General features: G+C 36.0%; 1 protein-coding gene across 8 annotated transcripts in view; it reads right to left on the bottom strand.

The window, feature by feature from the left end:
* KHDRBS2 (KH RNA binding domain containing, signal transduction associated 2) overlaps positions 1-24797 on the bottom strand; it is a 584438-nt gene that overhangs the window by 62618 nt on the left and 497023 nt on the right. For all 8 annotated transcript variants that reach the window (XM_055136315.1, XM_055136314.1, XM_055136313.1 and 5 more), the window contains one exon: positions 6139-6197. In XM_055136315.1, coding sequence (XP_054992290.1) covers positions 6139-6197 — 59 coding nt within the window. The remainder of the gene's footprint in view (positions 1-6138; positions 6198-24797) is intronic.

The raw sequence follows: 24797 nt of genomic DNA on the forward strand, positions 1-24797 counted from the left end.
CCATTTAAACTTATTTATGAAAGTTAATGTTTTTTCACTAAAATCTAAGTAATATCTTCAGAATTGAGAACAAAGGCATATATATTCCTCATATATATTCCTCATTTAATAAGTATTGTTAAAAGATTCTTTTCTGTATAACTGCTTCATTACCTGTCTATAATCTGACAGTGCTTTTGAATCTTTACTGAGGTTCTATGATTTACAATACTGTTAATGATGGCTTGATGCACAAATGCTTTGAATACCACAACCACAGCAGAGTAACCACTTCCCTTCGCTGAGGCTCCAAAGACATCTTCTGTTAATTTTCCTCTCCTTGATTCCTACCTCCTCCAACTCAGTTTTACTGCCTCAGGCTGTTTGATGCTTCTGACTGTGTGTCTTTAAATGCTGCGTATGAAAGAGATCTTCTATATCTACCCCTTTTCTTCTGAGTGACTTTACTCAACATGGTAACCCCTAGTTTCATCCATGTAACAAAAAATTGCTTGATTCTGTCCTTTCAAAAGGACAAATAAGAGTTGAATAGTAAGGACAAATATAGTTGCATAACATTCTGCTATTTTATATATAAATATACATGTAATATGTAATTTTTATATGTAACCATGGAAGAGCAATGTCTAAAATGCACAATGCAACATTCCTTGAGTACAAGAATACCACATTTAACAAAAACGAATAAATTACTGAAAAGATAGAGGCTATGTTATATTTATCTCTCCTCAATAATAGTCATAAAAGCTTTGAGATCCATTTAGTTAAGAGTGTGCTTGGAACTACAGAAGGGAATTTATTGCTCTGTTAAATTCAGAGAATGCTAGACTGTTAGCATTCTGATGTGCCCTAGGAGGAAGACATATTTTACTCAGTTCAGTCTCTCACCTGATAAGACTTTTAGATGTGCTCAATTTTGCTCTGATTAAACTGCACTCATTAAACACCATATGATGTGTTTTACCCTCTTCTTTTAGTAAGTTAATGTATACATATGCATATATACACACACATATATATATGTGTGTGTATACAGATATATATACATATATACAATATATATGTATACATACATATGTATACAGATATACACATATATAAATTAAATGTGCATTTTTATGGAAGCATCCAGCTGAGACAGAGTAGTGCAAATTCGTCTGTGATCTGCTTTCCCTATGAAATAATGTCTGAAAATATGTTTAAACTGTCTTGTAGAATATTTCCATCTTTCATGGCCATGAGGTCAGGTCGAGTGGTGCTGAGTAAGTTGAAGTCTGGAAGATGGTGAGCCGTGTGCTCATCTTGGATTATGTATTTTTACATGTAAAATGGAAAATTAGGTTCTTCTTTTTATTTTTTAATTAATTAATTTATTTTATTTTTTTGGTTCACACTGAGCGATGCTCAGGGATTACTCCTGGCTCTGCACTCAGGAATTACTCCTGGCGGTGCTTGGGGGACCATATGGGATGCTGGGAATCGAACCCAGGTCGGCCATGTGCAAGGCAGATGCCCTGCCCGCTGTGCATCGCTCCAGCACAGCTATTCCTCTGTCCCTCTTGGAGAGCCTGGCAAGCTACCTAAAGCATCCCACCCGCATGGCAGAGCCTGGCAAACTACCTGTGGCATATTTGATATGCCAAAAGCAGTAACAAGTCTCACAATAGAGACGTTACTTGTGCCCGCTTCAGCAAATTGATGAACAACATGATGGCAGTGCTACAGTGCTACATGTTAAATGCCACAAAATACCTGTATCCTTTAGCTTAATGGGGCAGCAAAAAGCAGGATTTAAAGAATCTTACTAAACTGGAGATCCTTTTTAAACTAAAATTACTAGATACTATTCTTTTTTTTTCTCTTTAAGAGTATTTTTATTTTTATTTATTTATTTATTTCTTTATTTTTAAATTAATAGTTTATTTTTAATTAGTGAGTCAACGTGAGGGTACAGTTACAGATTTATACATTTTTGTGCTCATGTTTCTCCCTTACAAAGTTCGAAAACCCATCCCTTCACCAGTGCCCATTCTGGTGGATGAAAGCAACGTGGGAGGCCTGTGACGTTTTGATGAAAGCCCCACAAATTCGCCCATCCACCACCAGTAAACCCAACATCCCTCCCCCACTCCCCAGTCCCGTCTCCCCCCACCCCACACTGCCACTATGGCAGGGCATTCCCTTTTGTTCTCTCTCTCTGATTAGGTATTGTGGTTTGCAGTAAAGGTGTTGAGTGGCCATTGTGTTCAGTCTCTAGTCTATATCTGGCCCGCATCATCTTTTCCCCACATGACCTCCAACCACATTTTACTTGGTGTTCCCTTCTCTGAGTTTCCCAGAATGAGAGACCAGCCTCCAAGCCATGGAGACAACCTCCTGGTACTTATTTCTACTATTCTTGGGTGTTAGTCTTATAGTATATTATTCTATATTCCACAGATGAGTGCAATCTTTCTATGTCTGTCTCTCTCTTTCTGACTCATTTCACTTAGCATGATACTTTCCATGCTGATCCACTTATATGCAAACGTCATGACCTCATTCTTTCTAGCAGCTGCATAGTATTCCATTGTATAGATGCACCAGAGTTTCTTCAACCAGTCATCTGTTCTAGGGCACTCGGGTTTTTTCCAGATTCTGGCTATTGTAAACAGTGCCGCAATGAACATATAAGTGCAGATGTCATTTCTACTATACTTTTTTGCTCCTCTGGGATATATTCCCAGCAGCAGTATTGCTAGGTCAAATGGGAGCTCAACCTCTAGTTTTTTGAGAATCGTCCATATTGTTTTCCAAAAGGGCTGAACTAGCTGGCATTCCCACCAGCAGTGTAGAAGGGTCCCTTTCTCCCCACATCCTCTCCAACAGCGGTTGCTTTTGTTCTTTTGGATGTGTGTTAGCCTCTGTGGTGTGAGGTGGTATCTCATGGTTGTTTTGATCTGCATCTCTCTGATGATTAGTTATGTAGAGCACTTTTTCATGTGCCTTTTGGCCATTCGTATCTCTTCCTTGGTAAAGTTTCTGTTCATTTCTTCGCCCCATTTTTTGATGGGGTTGGATGTTTTCTTCTTGTAGAGTTCAACCAGTGCTTTATATACCATTGATATCAACCCCTTATCTGATGGGTATTGTGTAAATATCCTTTCCCATTCTGTAGATAGTCTTTGTATTCTGGTCACTGTATCTTTTGCGGTGCAGAAGCTTTTTAGTTTAATGTAGTCCCATTTGTTGATCTCTGTTTTTACCAAATTGCTTAGTTCCGTGTCATCTTTGAAGATACCTTTATCTTCAATACTAGATACTATTCTTAAGTTACTAGATCATTTGCCTTCTCACAGAATCAAAAGATTTTATCACAGCCTCTAACAACATCAGTAGGGGAAAAATATAGATATATTTGAGTTTATACTCTTGCTCTTAATCTGTTTTTTAGAGAGTTCACTTAATACTATAATCCTTGGCTTTTTATTTGTAAAATGTAAGTAGTGACAATGTGAGTATGTACCTGTAGGAGTCTATGCAGAATAGTTATCTAGGTATACATATAAATTCAAATGAAGATATCTATATATTTTAATCTTCATTATAAAATTTAGTACAATCCATAATAGGTATTTTAAATGTGTGGAAATTGCAATTATTAGCAATCTAGCCACTTTGGACCATGTAAAACAGAAACCGAGTCTCACGGTCAGAATTTTACAATGAATTATTGATTCAATTACCAATGTACAACTATCTCATCATAAGTTGGAGAGAAAGATACTTAATATATCAATTGATTGAAAAAATGGTGAATTATATATCTGTAAATAATAGCTCATGAATGACAATCATTGAGGTTGTTTATTTTTCTACTACTTTTTCTAAGTTCCTTCTCATAATACTACATCCAGAAAACTAGTTGATCTGGTGACAGTTTTTAAAAGGGTATTCTTTCCTTTACCTCCAGATCTATGGACCTTCCTCTTACCATTCTGACACAGCACAATATCTTTATTAAATGGAGTCCTGAGCACAGAGACAACATTTACTATCTACATTACTTCTCATAAAAAAGAGAGAGGCTCCCGAGACCTTCCAGCCGCCCCAGCCAAGGTCAGCGAAACCCTCCACGATATTGAAGATAAAGGTATCTTCAAAGGTGACACGGAACTAAGCAATCTAGTAAAAACAGAGATAAACAAATGGGACTACATTAAACTAAAAAGCTTCTGCACCGCAAGAGATACAGTGACCAGAATCCAAAGACTATCCACAGAATGGGAAAGGATATTTACACAATACCCATCAGATAAGGGGTTGATATCAATGGTATATAAAGCACTGGTTGAACTCTACAAGAAGAAAACATCCAACCCCATCAAAAAATGGGGCGAAGAAATGAACAGAAACTTTACCAAGGAAGAAATACGAATGGCCAAAAGGCACATGAAAAAGTGCTCTGCATCACTAATCATCAGAGAGATGCAGATCAAAACAACCATGAGATACCACCTCACACCACAGAGACTAGCACACATCCAAAAGAACAAAAGCAACCGCTGTTGGAGAGGATGTGGGGAGAAAGGGACCCTTCTACACTGCTGGTGGGAATGCCGACTGGTTCAGCCCTTTTGGAAAACAATTTGGACGACTCTCAAAAAATTAGAGGTTGAGCTCCCATTTGACCCAGCAATACCACTGCTGGGAATATATCCCAGAGAGGCAAAAAAGTACAATCGAAACAACATCTGCACATGTATGTTCATCGCAGCACTGTTTACAATAGCCAGAATCTGGAAAAAATCCGAATGCCCCAGAACGGATGACTGGTTGAGGAAACTTTGGTACATCTATACAATGGAATACTATGCAGCTGTTAGAAAAAAGGAGGTCAAGGATTTTGTAGTTAAGTGGATGGGCATGAAAAGTTTCATGCTGAGTGAAATGAGTCAGAAAGAGAGAGACAGACATAGAAAGATTGCACTCATCTATGGTATATAGAATAACAGAGTGGGAGACTAACACCCAAGAATAGTAGAAATAAGTACCAGGAGGTTGACTCCATGGCTTCGAGGCTGGCCTCACGTTCCGGGGAAAGGTCAACTCAGAGAAGCGATCACCAACTACATTGTAGTCGAAGGCCATGTGGGGGAAGGGAGTTGCGGGCTGAATGAGGGCTAGAGACTGAGCACAGCAGCCACTCAACACCTTTATTGCAAACCACAACAGCTAATTAGAGAGAGAGAACAGAAGGGAATGCCCTGCCACAGTGGCAGGGTGGGGTGGGGGGGAGCTGGCATTGGGGAGGGTGGGAGGGACGCTGGGTTTACGGGTGGTCGAGAATGGGCACTGGTGAAGGGATGGGTTCCCGAACTTTGTATGAGGGAAGTATAAGCACAAAAGTATATAAATCTGTAACTGTAAAAAAATAAATAAATAAATAAAATCATCTCTCTGAAAAAAAAAAAAAGAGAGAGGCCTGGGTATTAGTTTACTAATGATCAGGGACTATAAACATTTAATGATTTTATTTTTTAAGACTGAATATTTATTTAGCAGAAATAAAGTCTCCTTCAAAAGTAATATATTACATTTATATTGTCCTTTAAAATAATAACTGGATTCTGGCTAATTTTAAGTTGATTTTAATTAAATAATTTATTTTAAAAAGTTGCAGAATGACACCCTTATGGTTCATTATTTCTTATGTGCTAAGCATTACCTGGCACTTTCAAAGCTTGCGATGCTATAAAAATATCCTGAAAACCACCACATCTGCCTTGGGATATTTTAAAAGGCTTTAAATGTATATTCTAATAATGATCTTTAGAAAGCACACATGACACATCATTGTTATTGAATCAGTGAGTCAGACAATGGACACAGTGAAACATGAGTCATTATTCAGAATGCTGTTGAAAATGATCAATGATTATGATTAATTGCTTTTGAAATTTTGATCAAAATTGATCTGTCCAATTTTCTGGCACTGGTTCTGTATGTCAAATCTCACCCTAGTATTACATAAATCAATTTAGTTTGGACTTTTATAAAAACTGTTGGGGCGGGGGTGGAGGGATAGAAGTAATTTCTGAATTGTCAGTTACTGGTAGATGTTCTGATTTTGCAGTTTTAGTAAAGAAAAGGTCTTACCGTAGTTGTCATAGGCATCGTCATTTACTCCATGACCATAGTCATAGTACTCAGGCACACTGCAACAGATTAGAGAGCAATCACCGTTACTGCAATCAGGAAGAGTCAATCCAGAAACTCTATTGAATTTGAAAGCACAATACATATTAACGTACTATCCCAAGAACCTGCAGGCATAAAACACAAGCCTAAATTAATGCTTAGTAAGAAAAAAATAGGTCACTGACAAAGAGTGACATCATTTTCTCATGCCGCCTCTGTACTTTATGTATGTTCTACTTTCTTATAAATTAAATTTTCCCTAAAATGCAAGTATACTATTTCAGACTGTGTCTAATGGAGTTACTAAGGATCTCTTTCCAAGAAAAAGTGTCAAATAGATGATAATCTATTCAATTGTGTATGACTTCTTACCTTAAGAAATATGCATCACTTTTATTCTCACTTCCAACAATTGAAATTATATTTATTCTCCCGTTAGCCATATCACAATAAGCTCCTATATTTCCTAAATGTATAAGCTATTTCTTTGTACTTAATATTTTGCTAATGTTTTTACATTTCTACAATTGACAAAAAAGATGTTTTTCTTCCATTTTCTTACTGAAATTATTTTTTCCTACACCAATTGTTACATCACTCTTTATTATAATCCAAGCATCTTATTATTTATCTTTAAACCACAAGAAATTCTCTTTTGATGTATATTTTCTCCTAGTAAGTAACTCTTCCTCTGCTTGTTTACAGCAAACTGTCTTGAAAAGAGTGATAACCAATCTGACTGTGATACCCACTAAAACAGCTCTTGACAATATCTTGATATTTTTCAAACATGGCTCTGTTACATTTTAGCAGCACTTAGCTGATTTCCTGTTCCTTCAAACATTTTACTCTGCTGAAATGCTGCATGACTCTTGGTTCTCTTTAGCTTCTGTCTATTTTAACTCTGTATTTTCTCATCCTCTAATCCTAGAGATCACTGGTACTGTTCTTATAATTTCTTCGTTTTGTTTCAGACTTGCCAGAAATTCTAATCTCTGCCCACAATTTGGATATCATGTCTTCTCCAGTGATTTCCAAATTATATGACCAGCTTTGCCACCTTTTACTCTGGATCATATGTCAAACTACCGAACATAAAATTCCATTAGAACGAATGTCTTATTTTCTTTCTGAATTAGACCTGCTCCATTTTCATCTTTTTCATTTATGTAAATAACAATGCTGTGGAATTATTTATACCTAGAACAGTAGAGTCCTCTCCTTTCTCTGACATATAATGTTGAATCTACAGATAATTCTTTCACTTCTACTTACACAATATATCCAGAATTTGAGTATTTCTACAGATGTCCATTTATAAATGTAGTTAAAGTTATCACCATCTTTTGTTAAACATTTTGAATTTTCTATGCATTCTGCTTTCTCTATCTTTTAATTTTCCACAGAGCAGTCAAGTCTTATGGAAACCAACTAAATCATATAAATTCAATTCTTAATGATTCATCAATAGCTTCATATTCTAAAGGGAAAAGTCAAGAATTATTATTTTGTTAACACAAAATATTTTAGGTTTGTCTCTCTGTCAATAGTCTCTTTGTCTCATTAAGGTCTTAGCACACTGAATATGACAACTACATTGCTCTCTAAGGCTCTTATACTATTGTTCCTCTAGAGGGATCTAATTTTACTAATTATTCTATTGTCCATTTCCTCATTCCCCATTTTATGTTACGTATGAGAGTTTTTCCTTACTAATATTTTTAAGCAAGAATTCACTCATTCTTACCAGGTTTTGATTGTCTCAGAGATCATCAATAACCACTGTATATGTTATATAATCAAACATATAAACATATTTGTTTACTTTTGGACTGTTTCCCACTTCTAGATTGCAAACTATCCTTGGTATGGGACCTGATCTCATCTTAGTTTATTTGCTCTCATTGTTCCACACAGATTAGCACATTCTTGAAACACAATGGCCACTTAGTGAACATTTATTAAATAAAACAATGATTACACATAAGATTAAATACCACTTACATGAGTGGCATAATGTAAACAAATCAAATTTTAAAAATGACATTTAAAACTGGAAATTGTTTTGGTGTAGGTATTTGGATAATTAATGTGTATTTCAATCTTACTTAAGGTGTCTATAAATGGTTGTGATGCAGTACATTTCTCCTCAGATAAGCTTTTTATTTAAAGTCCTTGAAATATTAATTTTTATATTATACACATATATGCAAATATATACATTTATAAATTATGCATACATTTGCAAAATGATATATTGTCTCAATATTATGAATTTAAATAAAGTCTAGCAAAAATAGTTTAAGATGAAAGACTAAACAGTTATGAAATTCTAAATAGTACAAAGGCTGAGGTTGGGTGATAGATGTCACAGGGTTGACTGGAAAGAAAGATAAAAATACCAAACATTATTTGGTTGACACAGCCCTCAGTCAATTCCATAAGTCTCATTATATTACACACTGGAGATAATCCATTGCTAATAAGAAAAGAGAAAAACAAAAAGGGAAATTAAACATCTCTGTATTAGAGATCAAGAGAAATGAAGCTTTGTCATCTTAATCTTTCTAGGAAGCTTCTGGTAATGTACTAATTCAATTCTGAAGGAAAAGTGGTTGAAAATATGATCACCTTGTTCAACCCCTATTGTCAAGATATTTATGTGCATATATAATTGTATATTGTATGCTCTTTTTCATATCCAACTAATTACTTGAGATGGTAGAATACTAACGCTGTTTGCTGAAGCCTGAGTGCTTATTTTTATCTTTCTCATCTTTTTTCTTTTGTTGTTGTTGTTCTTCTTCTTTTTTTCATTTTTTTTCTGTACCACACCCAGTGGTGCTCAGGTTACTTTTGGCTCTGTGCTCCTTTACTCATTACAATAGAAATGATATACCTCAATCAAGAACCCTGATACCTGGGAAGTAAAATTAAATTTTTAGAATGATTCCCTGGATGATCAAGTGAACAGTCATGATGTGATTTAATAAATGGCATCTCTAATAGGGATGTAGAAAAAAATGGAGGCACTGACAATGGCTTTTGTGAGTAAGCCTGATTATGTTCCCCAGAGTATGTTATATGAACAATAGTACCAAAATCACCAAGAGGCACTGCCATACAATATCAATTGATAGAAATATAAGAGGGAAAAAGAACAAGAGTGAGAAAGACTGAAAAAGAGACTATTTTGTATTATAAAGGATCCACACAAGCAAGGTGGGTTTTAACTTTCAAAAAATTCTATAAAGGATGAGTATTAATGTGTAATGCATTTGTATAATAGAGGATCATAATGTATATTGAATAATTATCACTATAAAATGCTATATTAGATGGTTTTGTTTATATAACTATTGATTTTTTAAGAAACTATTTTACATGGCAAAGAGCTTTAGAGCTATCTATTATAAAATTATCCCGATATCTAGATGTACTCTTGCAACTAATTTAGAAACTCTGGGAAGTTCACAGAAGTGAGAGTTGAAATCCTGAAATCATTTCAAATTTGAGACCAAACTCCTCCGTCTGAATTTGTAACTATCAGCACTTCAATAAGTAGATATCTCAAAGTGCGGAAAATAATGATTATTCCTGAATCCCTGAACCACACCATGGAATGAACACCTGAATTTCAATTTGTACATGGTGCAGACTTACCCTATACCACTACCTGCCTCAGGCCTGTTAGGAGAAAAAAATTGTAACCACCTGACCAATAGAACTTTGTATCTCTGTTACAGTTTAGCAAAATTCACCCCAGCATTGTAGTTTTTTGACATGAAAAACTCATAAACTAATAAACATTTGGAAAAATAATTTAAAAATGAGACTACAAAGAGACATAGAATTTAATGTTATTTTAGAAAATGTCTATCTGCAAACAGAATTTTTTTTCCTACAATTTTTTTGGTTTTGTTTTGGGGCCACACCTGGTTGTGCTCAGGAACCTCTTCTGGCTCTGCACAGGTGAGTCCCTCTTGGAAGTGTTCAAAGGACCATGTGGTGCATAAACCTCCCACATGCAAACAAGCATGCAGACTATTGTACTGTTTTTCCTGCACTGCGAATCATGTTTAGAGAATCATTTTCATACTTTTAGCTTCTCTTCAACAGTTCATGTCTTACTGCAAAATCGAGTTTGCATGCCTCTTCTCTTATCTTTCCCAACATATGCTTTCATTCGTATTACTCCCAGCTATGCTATATAATAGCCTAATAACCATAAAAGCCTTAGACTGAGTGTACACATAGATGCATTATGTCCATTTTGCAAAACACTAAAAATCAAATAGGTAGAACTGAGAAAGCCTTCATAAAAATTATAGTCTATCAGAAACTTTATTAAATAAGTGATAAGAAGTCATTTATTCCCCCTTTTCTTTCATTCAACAAATGATGAAATTTAAAAAGAACCAAGGTGCAGAGGTAAGAAAATGTCTTATCAGCAACTCTCCCAGACACTCCAGGGTATAAGTATAGAAGACATTAGAGCTTGAGATGTCTTGGCAGAGCATTTAAAAGGCTCATGATTTACTCAAGGCAAGGAGTTTAGATGTTATCTTATTAGGCATTGAAAGAAATGAAGGCTTTAGGAAGTGATTATATTTTATAGATGTGAAATATCTATTTTCTATTATATATAAAATATTTATACTGATATAGGCTTTCTCTTGTGTGTTTTATAACACAATTTCCTTTATATTCTGTATTGTCCATTTTTTCTGTTAAAACATGTAAGAAAGTCTGTAAATTATGATAAATTATTTATGAATTTAACACATAATTATTTCATTTCATAGTGTCTGCAGTAAAATTAAGATATATCTACTTGCAAAAAGTAGCAGGGGAACAACTAATGCTCAAAGACAATGGAAAACTAGAGCAGGAAAACTGATACTTAAGTGGTGGCTTGGGGCTGGAGTGATAGTTCAGTGGGCAGGGTGTTTGCCTTGCACGTGGCCGACCTGGGTTCAATTCCCAGCATCCCATATGGTCCCCGGAGCATTGCTAGAAGTAATTCCTGAGTGCAAAGCCAGGAGTAACCACTGTGCATCTCCGGGTGTGATCCAAAATGAAAAAAAGAAGTAGCTTGCCACTTGTGAGGGAGAGTGAAGGGATAATAGACAATAGGGGGAAGTGGTCATTATGAATGAGGATTGGGTACATACAGAGACATGCATGATAGCCTATTAATACAGTATTGTAAAACACAATGCCTAAAAGTGAAAAAAAAATAAGCCTACCATAAAGGCAGGCTGGGGGTGGGAGGAAGACTGGAAACTTTGGTGGAAGGAAGTGCACACTGGTGAAGGAATTCATTTTGGAGTATTATACACCTGAAACTGTAATTAATGGTGATACAATTAAAAAAAAAGATTTATTTATTTTTCCACCCAAGTTCGAAGAGATTGAAAAAAAAAGGAAAAGGATCATTCTCCTTCAAGTTCAGTCAGTAGTTAAAAAATCAATTTTGTGCCTGAGGAAAAAGAGAACAGGTAGAAGTAAGGAAATTCAAACCCAGGTGACCTTCCTAATCACATATGACTTAGTCACTTGTTTCAATATTCACCAAGTCTTTCAAATTCCATTTTCCACCTGTTTCATTGTTATTTGGCAATGGTGGGGTTGCTCCTAACCCAACAGTGGTCAGGAGCTACCCCTGGCTCTGCATAGAGTGACTCCTGGAGTGTCAGGAATCAAACCAGGTTCTGCCAAAGTGGCTCCATGAGCCTTAACCCATTTTATCAAGCTTGAAGTCTCTTGAAATCACTTCCATCTTTCTCTGCATTCTTTACGTTTATAATCACAAGATTTTACTGGTCATAAACTGAATTATTTTTAAAAGAAATTCTTACATAAAAATAACAATTTATAGGTTAGTTATCACTGTCACTGTCATCCAGTTACTCATCGATTTGCTCAAGCGGGCACCAGTAACATCTTCATTGTGAGACTTGTTACTGTTTTTCGCTTATTGAATATGCCATGGGTAGCTTGCCAATCTCTGCTGTGTGGGCAAGACACTCTCGGTAGCTTGCTGGGCTCTCCTAGAGGGGTGGAGGAATCAAACCCAGGTCGGCCGCATGCAAGGCAAATGCCCTACCTGTTGCGCTATCGCTCCAGCCCAAGTAGAAGAAATTTTTTAAATAGTATAATATTCTAAAGGTTGAAAAGTCTATTTTTCACTCAAACACTAAAATCTCATTATTTTAGTTTTGTGTAAGGTAATATAATGACTTATAGGAAACATTAATTTATTTGGGTACAACCAAATGTGCTTGAATTCTGATAACTGAATTAGATAGATGAGTGGTGATCTCTGAGTCCACTCACACAATTAATAGTTATGTAGATGGGAGTGAAGTCTCACAATATTAGAACTGCTGTCGATTTTGAGTTTAAAAATTAAAGACTTTAAATCTTCAAAACACTGAATGAAATATAAAAGCACGGAATATCCAGTCATATAAAGAAAGTGTAAGAAACAAAATGTATACTACTTGTAACTGCTACTTATGAACATATGCATTTAAATTCTCAATCCCACAATTTATATTCAGAACATAAATACTCTGAGTTGAAGAGATAGTATGGTGGATAGGGCATTTACCATGTACACCAGCTGGCTTGGGTTCAAACTCCAGCATCCTATATGGTCTCCTGAGCACTGCCAAAAGTAACTTCTGAGTATTGCTAAATATGGCCCAAAAACAAAAACAAAAAGAAAGAAGGAAAGAGAGAGGAAGAAAGGAAAAAATGAAAAAAAGGAAGGAAAGGCTCCACAAGTACCAATAATGTTATAAGAAGAGGTGTAAAAATGAGAAAAGTATGGCTTATCTATCATTAAATGTGCAGATTTCATATATTTCACTCAAAATTTTTTCATTTAAAAATTGGTTATTTTCCTGTTGGCAAATGGAAAATTAAAGTATACTACTTCAGCTCTCTGGTATTAGGAATTAACATTTACCATATTATCATTTGTTTTGTTGAGAATCTACAATAAAAATATGTCATGAAGATAAACCAAACATCTTGCCTTCTTGAAATATTCCAACTGGTCCCTCAAGCAGTGCTCAGAGGACTAGAGGCCACTTTCTTGGCGATTATTGACTTATTATGCACACCTGATGATTCAGTACTTCTATTATTGATTTATTATGCACACCTGATGATTCAGTACTTCAGGGCTAGTAGAGATGCTTGGGGCCCAGGAGATACCAAGGATTGACATTGGAAATTAAAGTATGTGCTTGATGGGAAGAATTTAAAAAATTCCCAGTATTTAAAAAAAATATTCAAGATTTAAAATATGTTGATCAGTGTGTGTACATACTCAAAACATGCCCCTTTTCATGCTCCAATAGCAATCACTTTTGCAGATCTCAAAGTATAATGCTTTGCATGGTATATTTCTAAATGACATTTGAATGTGATTAATATTAAAATTTTAGAATACTTTTGGAATTTTCTGATTTTTATACATTGCTTGCACCCCAAAGCATCACTGAGAAAGCATTGTTTTATAGAGCAGCTGTGATTGTAAAATTAATATAAATTTGTGTTCTAAAATTTACTAGTAAACTAAATACAAACACATATGTAGAGAGAGGAAACTAGACAGCTAGATAACTAGCTAGACAACGTAATAATACTCTGTAGTTGTTTTTCTGGCTAGCTTATCTTCACATTAAAGGTATAAATCAAAGGTAACTCACTGATAGAAAGTTTACAATCTCAAGAGTTTTGAAAACAGTGGGGTCTCCATTCTCTGACACATCTGGAGAAAAATCAGTGTTTCTTCAAACAAAAAAAGGCTCTACAGAACACATAAAAGTGGTATTTGAAATTAAAATTGAGAGCTTCTATTTTCATTTTCATTGATTGTGTCATTTTGTACAAATCATTAAATCTTTCTGCACTCTAGATTCTTCACCTTTAAGGCAGAAATAATGATAGCTACTTCAAGTATTAATGTGATAAGCTGCGACAGCCCCATGATAAGTGAATAGTACATATAAGGCACCCAATAAATATTAATGATGAGTGATCCTCCAATCAATGATGTTATAAAAATACTGTTCTTATTTTTTATATTCATAAAGGTTTCAATGCTGATAGAGATTTCATCTTCTTAAAATATTCTGAAACATGAAATAACCATACATGCCCTCTTTAGTCTCAGTTGATGATATTTAATGTCTGCAGGATGAAATATAGGCTGATTATTCATGAAGGAAGTGACATATTTGTTCTGCTCATAGATTAAAGATCTAGATAGATGATCTATAGAAGGTATCTAGTGTAGAATTATGATCAGCTTTGTCATGATCTCCTTTAGAGAAAATGGATGGTTTAAGAGAATAACCGCATGACCCAAATGAGAAAGCAATACATTTAGGGTTTTTTTTCTGGATTTAATATTATGCACAAATTTCTACTAATGGTTTCTCTTTATAGACTCTTTAATCATTTTAAAAAATAGTTATGTTCATACTTTTGCTTACTTTGACCCATTATTACATAAATGAGGGGTGAGCAACTTTATTAGAAAAACATTAATCTTCTGTTTTATCATGTAGAATTGTCATTGAACATAGTAATTATTTTCTATAAATAAGACCTTCAACTGGCTAATTAGGCTTGGTGGTACATGACATTATTAAATGAAGTGTTACATGCTTTGGTACAAATACATAGAAGTTATTGAACCCTAGTTTGCAATGGACATAATTTTTACAGTACACATATACTGTTTTTGCTAAGTCATAATTCACCAGTATTACCAAGAATTCTGAGCTGTAAACATCAGTATAATTTCTCATTATTTCAATATTTAATCGAGTTGACTTTGAGACTTAGTTCACTGGTGCAGGCTGCATTATGTCTGTATGTTAATGGTGATTTATAGTCTTCCCTATTCAAATCACAAATGTAATCTCACCTATGTTGTGTAATGTTCCAGAACTAGTTGCTACAAATTAATATTACTTTCATGTACTAGACTTCAGAAATTTGAATGGATAAAACAGTTTACAGAAAGAATATATGAACTAGTAACGATGATTCCATTCCAATATGTGCTTTCTTTATTTGAGGAAACAGGACTATAGACAGACAGAAAACTCATTACATAACAAGTTGGTGAGTGCCTCTGTGTACCTTACCTGTGAAACAAGAATCTCCCAACCCCTAAAAGTGCTCAGGGATTACTCTTAGTGGTGCTTGGGAGACTATAAATGGAACTTGGGATCAAATCAGGAGTCGCTGAATCAAGGGAATTTATCTAATTCCTGTGCTATCTCTCTAATAATCTTTTCCACAACATTCAGAGTAGGTTGTTCACCATTCTTAATACCTTGATATGTGAGACTAAAATAAATCAGATCCTATGGGCCCCAGGAGAAACTCTGTTTACATTAAGTTAGCAAGCATTATAGACTCCACCTTACTCCACATATACTTATTTCTAAATTACATGGAGGGGTAAAGAGTAAATGGAAGGACATCTGTTTGTCATGCAGAACATTGAGATGGTATCTCAAAGTTTTACAAGGAAGAGACCATCATCTCTTGAGCTTTTTTTAACCACTGATGCCAGCTCAAACTGTCTTGAGACTGGACCTCTTTATCCCGTGACCCCGCTATCACATCTATCTTATAATCTGATTATTTAAATTAGTCATATTTAAACACCTTGCTCCTATTTGAGAGCAAGATGGGTCCCAGTAAAGTATAAGTTTATTTGCAGATATTTCTGATGCAGAATTTGAGGATCACACTTTATAAAAATGAAAGTATATTGGAAATATACCAAAGTCTGAGGTATGTCTTATTTTGAATATATAGGTCCATAAAACTATCATTTGTGTATCACTTGTCATCCCACTGCTCATCGATTAGCTCGAGTGAGCGCCAGTAACCTCTCCAATCATCCCTGTCGAATTCATCCCTATTCAGTTCTCTGATATCAGAAAGATACAGGCTTACTCGTGTCATCTGGTACCTTATAAATTATTATCAAGTTATTAGATGCTAGTTTTATGGTGTATGAACAATACGAACACCTTAAACCTAACATCTAATATATTGATAATAATTTATAAGCTACCAGATAATACAATGAGTAAGCCTGTAGCTCTCTGTTATGAGAAAAATGAAATTATGGTGTTTATTTAAGTTTTATTTATTTATTTTGGTGGGGAGCAGACCCCGTGGTGCTCAAGATTTACTTCTGGTTCTATGCTCAGGAATCACTCCTGGAGGTACTCAAGGATGCTAGGGATCGAACCTAGCTAGGCTGGGCTTGCAGAAAGTAAACAGCCTCCTTGTTATACTATCTCAAAGACTCTGTTCAGTTTAAGTATTTTCTTTATACTGAATCATATTATTTTCTTTTTGTTTGTTTTTTCAGCCACACTCAAGGGTAGTGGGTTACTGGGGCTCTGTGCTCTGGGGTTCCTGGTGATGTTCAGGGGACAATATGTGATGGGATCAACATATTGTCAGTTAAAAGTTGCTACTAAACCTCAATATTGCTTTCCAAAACATGTTTTAAATACTTGATAAAGATATTCTAGAAACTCTAATAAATAGCCTGGTTTTAAAAATTATTATAAAAAGATAATAAATCAGCAATGAAAAGGTCTAACAAAGTGAAATGTCACAGAAATAAATGACAACTTTTGACTTTAGATTAAAAAATTGTAAAGATGCAGGATGATGGTAGAACTGGCTTGACAGTAGTTCATTTAGAAATAACCTAGGTTTACAGTTGAAAACAAATTCAATAAAACCCAATAATGTGACATAGTCCCTTAAGAAAGCTACCCAGTCAGATGATATTGAAGGGTTCAAAGACAAGAAGCACAGGATGTAATAATGTTATTTCTTTGCAGCAGTCAACTCTCATCTGATATAATGTACCTCACAAATGTACTATGCTGCACTTACAGATGAACACTTGGACAAATGGAATAGAAGAACGGTTATTTGGTAAATGGGATTTTAAATATTCCAAGGATAGTGTAGGAAAGCCATATCTAAATAGACATGTTTATCTTGGTTTCAGCTTATTTATGATAATGCTAAATGGATAGAAATTCCCGAGTGATCATTTATCTAAAACAATTAGGATCTGAAAAATATAGGTGCTTCAATAAGGGGAGGCAGCTTGGCTCTCTTATTTAGTTCCCAGAATGTTCCTGAGAATATCTCTTCGAAGTAGATGACCTTTTGAGATGGATGCACCAACTTCCCGACTTAAGACAGACACAGTATAAAAAAGAGAAGTCAATTTTGCTTAGAATACAAAGCAGTTACTATGGGCATTAGCTTGTTACTGGTACAATAATATTGTCACTATCACTGTCATCCCATTGCTCATCAATTTGCTCAAGTGAGCACCAGTAAGGTCTCCATTGTGAGACTTGTTATTACTATTCTTGGCATATCAAATACACCACAGGTAGCTTTCCAGGCTCTGCTGTGAGGGTAAGATACTCTCGGTAGCTTGCCAAGCTCTCTGAGAGGGGTGGAAGAATCAAACTGGGGTCAACCGCATACAAAGCAAATGCCCTACCCACTGTGCTATTGCTCCAGCCTAACAATAATATTATTTATCAATAATAATATATTTATAAATAATAAAAGAATATCATAAATAATAATATATTATTTGTCATCAATAATAATATAATAATGATGGTGATGATGATGATGAATGTATTAACATGACAATCAGAAATTGTTGAACTCTCAGATGAGATTTTTGTCCTTGAGTTAATCTCCGAGAACTTGACCTGAAGGAGTAACTTTACACCTGTTTGTTGTTATGACAATGTTCAGCCCCACCTTTGTGTACCGCCTCCCTTCATGATTTCTATATAACTATGTCATAAGGAGGGAGAGGAAGGGAAATTGCTATACTGAAGGGAAGAGATCAAAACTAGGTTGGGGAAAAGGGAGAAACAGTCACGCTGTAAACAGGGAAAAATATTGACACTCTAATGGGGAAGAGATCTAACTATGTAGGAGAAAATATTGACACTGTAAAGGAGGAGGAATCTAACTATGTTGGGGAAGAAATAACTATGCTGTAAGAGAGAAGGAGGAGAATGAAGCTGTAAGGATGAGGATGAAAATGAAATAAACGGTCCCTGATTACTAACTAGCCTGGCGCCCTGTTCCTCTGTTCCCCGAACCCCCTATCCTTTTTCTGTTGCTATCGGTCAGCCAGGAGAATGGACCTCAGCACAGGCCCACGCATTTTGAAACTCACAGTTCTCCCTGAGTTTTGGGTTTTCAAGTGCTCATTTTGAAGCCTGGACTAACGGCACAGATACTACCTGGCAACACTCATGTCAACAGCAAGGGTTAAGTGGTAAGTACAAAGAATATCTTAAAGTCATGATATAGGATAGTGATGCATCAGGAAAACATACTCTGCTCCTACCTTTTTTTTTTTTTTTACTTTTTGGGTCAAACCGAGTGATGCACAGGGGTTACTCCTGGCTCTGCACTCAGAAATCACTTCTGGCGGTGCGTGGGGAACTGTATGGGATGCTGGGAATCGAACCTGGGCAGGCCTCATGCAAGGAAAATGCCCTACTCACTGTGCAATCGCTCCAGCCCCACCATTTTTCTTATTAAAAGACTGAAAAATTAGAACAGAAAGCCAACAAAAACAGAAATGAAGACACTGGATGTTTTCATATTATTCACTTTAAAGTATTTTCTGTATGCACTGTCGTCCTGTTGTTCATTGATTTGCTCGAGCGGGCACCACAAACGTCTCTATTGTGAGACTTGTTGTTACTGTTTTTGGCATATCGAATACACCATGGGTAGCTTGCCACATTCTGCCATGGGGGCAGGATACTCTCGGTAGCTTGCCGGGCTCTCTGAGAGGGATGGAGGAGTCGAACCCGGGTTGGCCACATGCAAGGCAAGTCCTCCTACCCGCTGTGCTATCTTTGCTTGTTTTTTGAGCCACACTCAAGGGAGTTTAAGGACTATTTCGGCTCTATGCTCTCATGATGTTCAGGGCATTATATGCAATGGGATCAAACTAAAGTCTGCCACATACAATGTAAGTGCTTACTATTTCTTCAGCTTTCTCATTAAAATTAGTTTTCTATCTTGATGATTTTGCAGAGTTTAGGAATCAATGGCTGTGACTACATGTAGGTATTATTGTTTAAATCTCTAAACTATTAAATTAAAAAATAATAGTTGCCAGGATGTAAAAATCTGGATAAATCCCTGAAAAAAATGAGTGTGGCCATTATATTTTCCTTGAACTATGCCACTACATCTTTAATATTTAAGTCACTATATCCTCTCTGGATTCTACATGGACATGTAACTAAAAAGATAAGATGAGGTGAAGTCATAAATACTTCTGCATCCATCCAAACAAAAGAGCTTCTGCTTTCCTCTTTGGGTTACTCTCTCTGAGCAATCATGATTGAGGCAATTCAAGCAACATGAAGAACATTGAAAGAGCCATGCATAAGGGGCTTGATAAAGGTGTCAGCTGTGACTAGCATGCTAGACACATCACTGTGATTTCAGCCTTCAGCTACTGAGTTATTCTTATCTTTTGAGACTTTCCAGATGGGGTCCCAGTCACAGAGGAAAGGAAACAAGTGAGGTAAGGAGTCAGGTAGGATGTTGATGTAAACCAGAAAATTTCAAGAATCCATAAAAGCAAGGAGCTGCTGCAAAGATAAGAAATAATCTGAAAAGGAATATTCCTGTGGCCAGCTCAAAACAAAGACTAGATCCCATAGGAGGGTGTTAACCAATGATCTTTAAGACCCAGAGAATTAAGGGACCATTGGGCTTTGAAGTCCTTTTTACTGACAGTGCCCAAGGAAGAAACTTATTTGCACACAGAGACCTCTAATTAAAGCACTTGGAAAAACACATCTATGCAATTTGCATTCTAAAAGCACTCCAGGCATACTTTTCTTGGGTTTGAAATCCTCTTTTCCTTGAATCCCACATGTTTTCTTTGGAGATGGAATAAGCTTTTCTGTTTCACTATCTTTTCATAAAAATCTTTTCAATGGCAAATGAAAAGCACCTGGCCCCCAAAAGGTGGTTGGCCTACTATCTTCATTTCTGTGAAAATGAGGAACCTTGCATCAGGCTGACAGCCACAGCTTCTGGAAGATGTTAATGATACAGAGAAGACCTCAAGGCTGTGTAGGAAAATTGGGTCCCTGATACAGCTTGGCAGTTGCCTTAGTGAACCTTGGCAGAACCTCAGTGTTCTCTGGAGCTTGGAGCTCAAGTGGATTTTACCATTCCAAACCGCCTCTAAGCATAGAGCACACCAAAGTGGCTACTTCTATGCACTATTAAAACGCTTAATGCACAAAACCCCCAGCACAGTAAATATATTTTTATGCCACTTGGTTTTTGAATCACTGTAGCACTGTATCACTGTCATCCAGTTGCTCATCGATTTGCTCAAGCGGGCACAAGTAACATCTCCATTGTGAGACTTTGGAATACATTGTTTTAATGTCCTAGTAAATAGAAGACCTTGATTATCAGATTTTCTTGGGGGAAAGAATTTAGCACCATTGGACCCTGTTTTAGACAGAGCACAGGCCATTTTCCAGCTGCCATAGTTCCCTCATTCCTTACTGTGTATCTTTATAATCATATACACTGGTGAACACTCCTGACCCTTAAGTATGTTCTGAAATGTTTGTAGGTAGGTTTCTTTCTTATTGTAAATAAGACCATATCTGGTCCTCCAGGAGTGATCCCTAAGCACTTCTGGGTATGACTCCAAAACCAAATAAATAAAATAGAATGGATTAGATCATTTCAGACATCTAAGCCTGCCAGGTGTGATCTCTCTGCACAGAGTCAAGTATGGCCCCAAACAAAAAGAAACAAACAAAATTAACATGTACCTGTCAAAGAAAAATACATTGTAGTTTTAATAGATGGATGTAACATTTTACTCAAGTGAGAATAAACCAACTGTTCCAATTCCACATATGTGGAATATGTTTTGATTGTAAAGAGAAGAAAAGAGTAAATGAGTAAATCAAAGTTTTCTCTGTGTTGGATTTTATTGTCAGCTTCAACTCTGAAAAATAATAATCTTTCATTTCCACCACAGTAGTGATTATTTAAGTAAACACTTGCCTAAAACTAGCTGCAGTAATCTTAGATGTGCAAAATAAATATGTCAGATAAGAGCAAAGAAATATGTGCATCAAAAGTTGACTCCTCATCCTGTTGAGGTAAATTCAAACAATATCAAATTCAATGTTTATGCATGCAGGGTTCACAGATAGCATGAAAATACAACTAACTTGTAGAATAACTGTGGGAAAAAAGTCTCAAATTCAATAACCTTCTGCAAATTCAATCTCATCATTCCCTATAGTTTAAGACATAAGAGAATTGAATTACAAATTGAGGGTGAGTCACTTTATAGTGAATAGTACCACTTAAATGAATAGGACAAGCTATTACATATGTAATTTTATAACTATTGAATTACTGGGTAACTGCAGTGCTTATGAGAAGAGTTACTGGAGATTTTCAGTATCAAAATAAGAGCTCACACTAAATTTATAGCCTAAAACCAATAGTGAAGTAACTTTTTTTTAAAATCTTGTGTGGCATTCCAGATCACTCTGCCTCAAGTATCAAAGCATTCTATAATATAGATGAATTTGAATGAAAGAAATAATCCTTCCTTTATTTTATTGGATTTTTTTTGAATCTCCCTTCTCTTACTTTTGCTAGCAGGAAATAAATCTCTGTTTGTAGAATACCAACCCTCAGAGAGCTGAAGAAGGACACTCTGTTAATCATAGCCAGGGATGGAAAGATATACAAACATCCTCTGCTTAGCTCACTGACTTTGTACAAACCCGAACTTTCAAGAATTTCTTTCTCCTGTGGATGCATCACAGGTAGAACCATCTTCATCTTATTTTTTCTTTTGGCTTTTTTGGTAACACCTGGAGAATATACTGTTCAGGGGTTACTCCTGGATCTGCACTCACGATCCCTATGGTGCTCAAAGGACCATATGGGATGCTGGGGTTCAAACCCAGGTCAGCTTCGTGCAAGGTAGATGCTCCATCCACTGTATTATCACTGTGACCCCACAACTTTCATCTTTTGTTGCCTAAAATATAATCTGGCTGTTTGGGTAATTTAAGTATGTTCCATACCCAATCAACCTCATTGTCTACAAAATTTAATTTGTCATTGTCTTAAACGTTTCTCTCACCAATTTCATTTTGGGCTGGCCAAAAGCACTAAAATTTACCCTTATACGTGCTTAGTAGTTTAGTTTGTTATCCTTTAGTAAAACTTTCAAACAACTTGTTATACTTTCATAACTTTAAATTTTCACTTTTCTTACCCATTCATCTTCACAACAGTAGGATCTAGATTTCAGACTGTATCTGTTAGTGTTTATGTTGAAGGGTTGGATTTATGATTTTGAACTCAGTATTTACTGTTCGAATGAAGAGAGGAACAATTTTAAGCTTCATTTTTATGTCTTAGATGTTGTAAGAATTGGGTAAATCTTTCAAGATATTGTTGTAAGAATTAAAGGAGATAAAATGTCCAAGGTAATTTACCTCATAGATCTCACAGGAAACTGAATCACTAGTTCTACTCAGCATTCAAACTTAGGAACAATAGTTCCTATCATTTTTCACCTTAAAAAATTGAAAGATGGGGGCACTGGAGCAATAGCACAGCGGGTAGGGCATTTGCCTTGCACGCAGCCAACCTGGGTTCGATTCCCAGCATCCCATATGGTCTGCTGAGCACCACCAGTAGTGATTCCTGAGTGCAGAGCCAGGAGTCAGCCCTGAGCATTGCCGGGTGTGACCCAAAAAGCCAAAAAAAAAAAAATGAAAGATGTTCAAGAGAGCCAAAATATTTATTTACCAGACATTTAAATGTTAGCATATCTATGCTTTCTCAAGAATAACATGCAAGTTCACCTAAAAGCATTACTGTTTCTATTGCATCTTCAAGTCATTGCTTACATGGTGAAGCAAGCAACACTATTATGTGGAACATGATAAAAAAAAAAAAAACGTACTAGATCTTCTATCTGTTCTCACGTGCTTTTCATCATTGAATGACCAAATAACTGATGATAATTTCATCTACTCAGTTCAGACTATGGGAGCAAAATAAGAAGACTGAAAGGATGCAGTGAGTCTGGGTCTTAACTCCCTGAGTTTCCTTCTTGTGGGATGACCAATGCTGCCATTTTGAAAAACATGCTTCAGTTCTGCCAAGAGGTCCCTTTGGCAGCTGAGTCATTTCACTTTTACTTTTGGTGCAAACTTTCTTACATTAGAGACTCTAGCCCTTAAAGTCTGCATTGCCTTTTATGGTTTTCTTATATGTAAAAATCATTCCCTTCTTAAAATATTCTCAAAGTGCCTGGCACGAGGCTGACCTAGGTTTAATTCCTCTGTCCTCTCGGAGAGCTGGGCAAGCTACTGAGAGTATCCTGCTCACAAAGCACAGCCTGGCAAGCTAACCATGGCATATTTGATATGCCAAAACCAGTAACTAGAAGTCTCACAATGGAGACGTTACTCGGTGCCCGCTCAAGCAAATCGATGAACAACGGGATGACAGTGCTACAGTGCTACAGTGCTACAGTACCCTGTTTAAGTGTCTTAACTTTTGCTGTATACATATGTAGACCCTGACATTCAGAGAGTTTTGAAAAGGGACATGACTCTAGAAAATTGTTGGGAACTGGGGCTGGAGCAGTAGTACAGTGGGTAGGATGTCTGCCTTGCATGTGGCCGACCCGGGTTTGATTCCCAGCATCCCATATGGTCCCCCGAGCACCTCCAGGAGTGATCCCTGAGTACAAAGCCAGGAGTCAGCCCTGAGCATTGAGGGGTGTGACCCAAAAAGCCAAAAAAAAATTGTTGGGAACTAATATATCTCTTCATTAAACTATAATTAAACAAACTTGAAGATCCACATAGATCATATTCAATGAATGATTCAATTAAAATATTATTCATAGGATATAACTTTTCTCATTCCAAAGTCTCAGAATCATTGAATTTTCCTGAAAATTACAATATTCATCCTACAATTTTAGACCTGAATAATAAGATCTTCAACCTATTTCTTTAATATCCTTATAGACACTGAACAAGAAAAAAGATGATCAGAGACTACTCATATCATTACCATCTTTACCAGACCTTAATATGTCACCGAATTGATTTGCCACCTGAGAAAATCTTGTGAAAAGTCCCTTTCTGCTACATTCAAAAATTTTTTTTAGAACAACACCTTACAAGATAACTGGGGATTAATTAAACTTGTTAGAGCTTCTGAACTCCATGTGAACCTTTGTAGGGTTGTTACCTTGTGAACTTCCCAAGACTCTATTGAATATGATATTATTCCATTTATGCACCTGCCAGGTTTAACTTTAGCATCACAAATTCTGCATACACCTATGCTGACTAGTCAATTAAAGACCATTTTCTCTGAAGATCATTATCTTTTATATACATTTTGCTACATCACACAATCAATTGCACTACCTTCAAGATTCCATATTGGTA

This window comes from Sorex araneus, chromosome 4, assembly GCF_027595985.1.
Source record: "Sorex araneus isolate mSorAra2 chromosome 4, mSorAra2.pri, whole genome shotgun sequence".
Lineage (NCBI taxonomy): Eukaryota > Metazoa > Chordata > Mammalia > Eulipotyphla > Soricidae > Sorex > Sorex araneus.